At 37.6% G+C, this 7667-nt stretch overlaps 1 protein-coding gene across 1 annotated transcript; it reads left to right on the plus strand.

Moving 5' to 3' along the window:
• The first annotated feature begins 623 nt into the window (after positions 1–623).
• On the plus strand, positions 624–3119 carry LOC127672897 (zinc finger protein 431-like). Its single transcript, XM_052168329.1, has 3 exons — positions 624–657; positions 839–896; positions 2045–3119. The coding sequence occupies exons 1-3, from the start codon at positions 624–626 to the stop codon at positions 3117–3119; spliced, it is 1167 nt and encodes a 388-aa protein (XP_052024289.1).
• The last annotated feature ends 4548 nt before the right edge of the window (positions 3120–7667 follow it).

Genomic DNA, 7667 nt, shown 5'->3' on the forward strand with positions numbered 1-7667 from the left:
GTACAATTCTTTGTAGGAACATAAGCAAAGAATAGCATGTTATCTATCCTTTTTGTTTCCTTGGTTGATTGCTGCAGGGGAATGAAGGCCTGGATACATAACTTAATCTGTCCTGTAACACATTACATAGATATGCTGGCATCCAACTTAATGACATACACCATTTTGTACCTCTTTAATTAAAGACATGAGCAAATAAACCCAACTTGCCCATCATATTTGTAGTTAGTAATTGTTCCTACAATTTTTGCAAATGTGTGATCAGTATTGTGGATCTGTTTCCTCTGCCTCTCCCTCTCAATCGGCATTTATCTGGCAAGGTTGTATCCTATTCAACAAGTTCAAAAGTGACACAGGTAAATCTTATAATTCAAGGTCCTTCTAAAATGGCACTGTGATGATAACTTTTGAGACAGCAAATAAGTGGATCAAGAGCAAAAATTATATGAATGTTTTTGAGGAATCATATATTTCCTTTACAGTGATGTTAGTATCATGCTTTGTGTTGTACACATGTATGGGTTATTTAGGATGCAGTGACTTTTGATGATGTGCATGTGAACTTCACTGAGGAAGAGTGGAATTTGCTGGATCCTTCCCAGAAAAATCTCTACAAAGATGTGATGATGGAAACCTACCTGAATCTCAAAAGTATAGGTAAGACTGTTATTTTTCCTAAAGAAAACAAATGTTTCTAGGTTATTGATAATCTTTAATTATTTTAATTGCAAATAATGTAGATTGACCTGAATAATTCACTTTCACTGAATTTTCATTGTAATTTTCACAGTGCAGTGAATATTCACAGAAACATTCATTTTCTTGTATTGTGTTTTAGGATATAATAAAGACCATCATCTTGAAGAACATTGCCAAAGTAGAAGAAGACATGAAAGGTAATTTTCTTGTGAAAGCTAATACAAATTTGCATCTGAGGAAATTTTAATATCTTCTGGAACCTCAACCAAAAAGCAAGAGTATAAAATAACGGTCCTTTAAGTGTAGATATGATTATAATATTTTTATAAAACCATGTACCTCAAGAGCTGTTATGTGATATGTGTATCCATTTGATATGTAGCTCCATTAAAGATATTCTGTGGAACTACAAATCTGTATATTAGTACTTAGATATTGCACATTGCATACTGATAAATTTATATCCAAAATATTCAAAGAACTAGGCCAGATAGACCATAGTAAATTTGAGATACACATATTCTTGCAGTAATATGGTTAAGTTTCGTGAGAGGGCATTTTATGAGAATCAAGAATGTTGTTGTGGAGAATCATTAATCTATATTGCACATGTTATGAGAAACAAAATTTAAACAGTGTGAATGCAATGTGTAAGCATTTCATTTGTCATTCTTTTTTATTAGGTATATTATGTGTCATGTTTCACAATGGATAAAAATCATGGGAGTATAGGGTTATTGAAAGAAGAAACAAAGTATTTGTTCTAAAACAATGAGAAGATATGTAGTATTCTGCATTTGAGAGAAATTAGGAATATGATAGACATTTGAAATTAATTAGTTTTCTAGTTTAACAGAGAACATCCCCAAACTCACAGGGTAGAAAATCTTTATGGGTACTAGGAATTCAAAATTTTTTTCTATGTGTCCTGGTTCACAGTCAAATGTGTTGTAATTCACAGTACCAGAAAAATTATGAATACAATAACTGTTATAAACATCAGAGTTGTTCAACTTTCTTCAGATAGCTAAAAATATATTATATAAAAATCCCATATAAAATGAGGGTGTTATACATATGATCCATGTAATAACCAACACAGGTGTCTTGAACAACTCATGATGAGGGAGAACACCATGAACATGCAAAGTGCAATAAACCTTAAGATCTGGTGATTCTTTACCATTAGACTAAATTGTAAACATAATCCATATTGATTACATGATTGGTCAGAGTAATGAATATGGTAAAGTTTCTCACATGCTAATTATCATTGTAGGCATGTAAGAAGTCACAGTGGAGAGAAACCATATGAATGTAATCAACGTGGTAAAACCTTTGCAAGACTGAGTAATCTTCAATGTCATAAAAGAACATATAGTGGAGAGAAACCTTATAAATGTAGTCAATGTGGTAAAGCCTTTGCAAGACTTTGTTATCTCCAGTCTCATAAAATAATACATACCGGAGAGAAACCTTACAAATGTAGTCAATGTGGAAAATCCTTTGCACAGCACAGTACTTTACAATATCATAAAAGGACACATACTGGAGAGAAACCTTATGAATGCAATGAATGTGGTAAAGCTTTTGGAAGACCCAGTCATCTCCAAAGACATAAAATGACACATAATGGCGAGAAACCTTTTGAATGTAATCAATGTGGTAAAACCTTTGCAATACTGAGTAATCTCCAATGTCATAAAAGAATACATACTGGAGAGAAACCGTATAAATGTAGTCAATGTGGTAAAACCTTTGCACACCAAAGTACTTTCCAATATCATAAAAGAACACATACTGGAGAGAAACCTTATGAATGCAATCAATGTGGTAAATCTTTTGCACAGCACAGTACTCTCCAGCATCATAAAAGAACACATACTGGAGAGAAACCTTATGAATGCAATCAATGTGGTAAAGCTTTTGCACAGCACAATACTCTCCAGTATCATAAAAGAACACATACTGGAGAGAAACCTTATGAATGCAATCAATGTGGTAAAGCTTTTGCACAGCACAGTCATCTCCAATATCATAAAAGAACACATACTGGAGAGAAACCTTATGAATGCAATCAATGTGGTAAATCTTTTGCACAGCACAGTACTCTCCAGTATCATAAAAGAACACATACTGGAGAGAAACCTTATGAATGCAATCAATGCGGTAAAGCTTTTGCACAGCACAGTACTCTCCAGTATCATAAAAGAACACATACTGGAGAGAAACCTTATAAATGTAATCAATGTGGTAAAGCCTTTTCATTTCAGAGTAGTCTCCAGAGACATAAAAGAATACATGCTGGAGAGAAAACTTATGAATGTAATCAATGTGGTAAAGCATTTTCATATCACAGTGATCTCAAAAGACATAAAATGACACATACTGGAGAGAAACCTTATGAATGTAATCAATGAGGTAAAGCTTTTTCATTTCAGAATAATGTCCAAAGACATAAAAGAACACATAACAGACAGAAACCTTATTAATGTAATCAATGTGGAAAAGTATATTCACAAGTGAGAAGTATCCTAATTCTCTGTTCTAGAGATAAACCTAATGAATACAATCATGAATTAAGTGGGAGGTTCAAAACATAAGACTTCATCATGAAGTTGAATGAAGTTAAATCCTGTGATCAAGGATATTCATTGGTATTAAAGGAATGGTTACATTATGGCAAGATTCCATCCAGGTAAACAAATGGATTTGCAGTTGTATGAAAGTAAACTTTATCATGTTAGGAATCATTATTACTTGGTTATTGTTTTCATGTTGAAGTATGAAGATACAAGTATGTGTCAATCTGACAAGGGATGGATATTGATTGCTATTCTGGGTTTTCAAATTAAGATCTAAAAGGAAAAGCTTCTGTCTAGGTTGGGTGTTGAATGCTTTTTATCCCAGCATTCATGAGACAGAGCCCTGCAGATCTCTGAGATCAAGGTAGATTTCTGAGTATGTTCCAGGACATCAAAGCTTATGGTTATGGATCAAGCCTCGTTGCAACAAAAGACCACAACACACTAAGCATGCAAGTACCATGGGTTGATAAGCTAGAATAGACAGAGCAGTAGATTGTAGTCAATTACAACATAGGGTTATAAAGAGGAAAGATCTGGAGAAGAGACCCAATCTCTTTGGAGGATCAGAGATGATCATTTGTGTATCCTGGACATTGAAAGAAGAAGCTATGATATTGACATTAATTTTGGTACCTCAAGTTTTTGAGATGTTGGAACTGTGTGATAACTGCCCAATAATGTAATAAGACCAGTCTAAGAGAAAGAATTATGTTTTAGTGAACAAAGCAGCAAGGAGTTGTAGATCTGAAGAACACGTTGACATTGGACATGGAAGATACAGAGTTTTGAGATTGTTCAGCTGGCTTTGGTCTTCCTTAGGTCCAACATTTCCTCATTATTACCTTTAGGAATGATATAGTATATCCTTTGAATTTTAAGGTATATAATGTTCTTTTTGTTTTTGAATGTATAGGTAACACTTGCATGATAGGATTTATCACAGAAGAGACTTTGACCATTGGACTTTTAACATTTTTGAGACTTTGACCAATACTGGTGCCTTTTGAGCACTAGGGACATCTAAATTATTAATGCATTTATTGTTCCTTTACAACTTACATTATTCCTTTATTCCTGGCAGAGATCCAGCACAAAGGCATTCAGGTTTCTTGGAATGGGTTTGAACTTGCTGGCTTTGGCTTTGTTGGAGTAGGCATGGAATTTTTGAATTAGATGTGTCCCCGTAGGAGTGGGTGTGGCCTTGTTGTAGTTGGTGTGTCCCTTTCCTTTGGGTATGATCTTGTTGGAGTGGGGGTAGCCAGGTTGTGGTGGGTGTGGCCTTGTTTTAGTTGGCATGTCCTTGTTGGATTATATGTGGCCCTTTTGGTGCGGGTGTGTCCTTTTTGGAGAGAGTGTAGCCTTGTTGGAGTAGCTGTGTAAGTGTGGGTGTGGACTTAAGACCCTCTCACCCTAGCTGCCTGGAAGTCAGTCCTCCATCTCCAGCCTTGAGATGAAGATATAGAACTCTCAGCTTCTCCTGCTCCTCACCTGCCTGGATGCTGCCATGCTCCCGCCTTGATAACAGACTGACCTCTGACCTGTGAGCTGCTCCAATTAAATGTTGGCCTTTTAAGAGTCGCCTCAGTCATGGTGTCTGTGCACAGCAGTGAAAGCCCTACTGAGACACATGTCTTTCTTTTCCTTTTGAGAAAATGCTTTTATTAATAAGAAAATTGTTTTTAATAATAAAATAAACAAGCTGGACACTCAGAATGTGAATAAACATATTTTTAATTTTTTATGGTATGTGCATTGCTGTTTTGCCTGCATGTACATGTGAGGGTGTCATAAGTGCCTACATATATATATATATATATATATATATATGTACGTATGTATGTATGTATGTATATACACACACATATACACAATGGAAAAGAAATCTATCTTCAATAAATAGTGCTGGTCTAACCAGCAATTGGTATGTAGAAAAACGAAAATAAACCCATGTTTGTTATTTTGGACAAAGCTTAAGCCCAGGTGCATGAAGTACCTCTACATAAAACTGGATACACATATAGTAATAAAAGAAAAAAAATTGGAAAGAGTCTTGAATTCACTGGCACAGGGGTATATTTCCTAAACAGAACTTCAGCTGCTCAGGCACAAAGATCAAGAATTCATAAGTGGGGCCTCATGAAACTGGAAAGCTTTGGTAAGGCAAAGGGCATGGTCAAGAGGACAAATAGGAAACTTCTGATTGGGAAAAAGTCTTCACTATCCTCCCATCTTGTAGAGGGCTAATATATAAAATAGAGTATTCAAGAAGCTAACCATCAAGAAAGCAAACAACTATATAAATAAATGGGTATGGAACTAAACAGATAATTCACAACATTGTTATCATGGACAGATGAGAAGCACCTAAAGAAGTGTTCAACATTCTTAGTAATCAGGGAAATGCAAATCAAAATGACCCTGTGATTCCACCTCACACCAATCAGAATGGCTAAGTTGAAAAACTCAGGTGACAACACCCGTGGGTGAGGATGTGGAGAAAGAGGAACATACCTCTATTGCTGGTGTGATTGCAAAATGGTAAAGAAACTCTGGAAATCAATTTGGCGGTTCCTCAGAACATTGGAAATAGATCTGCCTGAAAACCCAGCTGTACTTCTCTTGAGCATATACCAATGAGTTGCCCTAACACAGGATCATGTATTCCACTATGTTCACATTATTCTTTTTCGTGATATCCAGAAGCTGTCCACAACCCAGATGTCCCACAACAGAATGATTAATACAAAAAAATGTGGTCAATTTACACAATGGAATGCTACTCAGCTACTAAAAAGAAGGTCATAATGAATTTTGCATGCAAATAGATAGAACTAGAAAATATCACCCTAGGTTAGGTAACTCAGACCCAAAACCATATGCATGCTATGCACTCAAGCAGAAGTAGATATTAGGCAAAAAGTACAAAATATTCAGGATACAGAACTCAAGAAGGCTAAGAAGCCAAAGGACCCAATCACACTTGGGAGGGCAAAGAAACCGATCACAGGAGTACAGAGGGCCTTGGGTCGGAATGAAATAGAGAGGGGGAAGAGGGATAACCTGATCAGGTAATGAGGGGAACAGGATTGGTGCTCTGAGTGCCAGCAGAATGATTTTAAATAGGAAACCTCAGGAAGTAGGAGGTGGTCTAACCCTCTGGAATACACCAGAGAGCTGGCACATGAGAGACACTTAGATGAAATGCCCTACTGAGATGAGAGAGAACTTGTAGAATATACCTACAATAGAATGGCAGGACATCAAGTGGAGGGATGGGGTTGCCATCCAATGGTAAATAATTCTGACCCACAAATGTACCTGTTTGAAAGAACAGCAGAAAAAAAAGTGTAGAGGTGCCTGAGGGTGGGGAGGTCCAGTTACAGGCCCAAATTGAGATCCAGCTCAGAATGAGGACCCAAGGCCTGACACTATTACTGAGTCTATGGTGTTACAAAGAGTGACCTATCATGACTGCACTCTGGAAGGCCTAGCAAGCATCTGGTAGAGTCAGAGCTAGATATTTGTATCCAACCTATGGATAGAAGTGGCTGACCCCTGTGATTGAATTAGGGGAAACCTGGAAGAAACTGGGGAGAAGGGTGACCCATAGGAAGACCAGCAGTCACTTTTAACCTGGCACACACTCAGACATCGAGCCACCAACCAGACAGCATACACCAGCTGATATGAGGCCCAAAATAGAAAATATTTTATAATTTATTATTGTTATTATTCTATTTTACTTAGTCATTTTAGATCCCATTAATTGGCTCCTTCCCTGTTACCCCTCCAACCATCCTTGCCCATCCCCTTCTCTTCTGTTCCAGTGGGGGCACCCTGGGAAGGTACTACCCACACTGGCACTCAAGTCTCTGGCAGACTTCCTCTCCCTGTGAGGCCACACAAAGAACCCCAAATAGTAGAAATTATCTCACTTACAGGCAACATCTTTTGGGGTGCAGACCCTCCCCACATCCTGACTCCTCTCAGATGTTGAGGACCCACATGAAGGCTAAGCTACACATTTGCTGCTTATAAGTAGGGATGTCTAGATCCAGCAAGTGTGTGTTCTTGGTTGGTGGTTCAGGCTCTGAAAGCCCTAAGGGTCCAGGTTAGTTGACGCTTTTGTATATTTTGTGGAGTTCCTATCCCCTTCAGAACATGCAATCTTTCTTCCTATCCTTCCAAAAAATCCCCAATCTCTATCCACACTATAGCCGTAGTCTATCAGACCCTGGCTGTCTGATTTGATGCTGGGTGGAGTCTCCCAGAGGGCAAAGTGCTCCTGTCTGCAAGCATCACGGAGTATCAACAATAGTGTTAGGGCTTGGTGTTTGCCCATGGGATGGGTCTCTAGCTGGTCTGGTTATTGGTGGGCCA

Source organism: Apodemus sylvaticus, chromosome 22 (assembly GCF_947179515.1).
Source record: "Apodemus sylvaticus chromosome 22, mApoSyl1.1, whole genome shotgun sequence".
NCBI lineage: Eukaryota > Metazoa > Chordata > Mammalia > Rodentia > Muridae > Apodemus > Apodemus sylvaticus.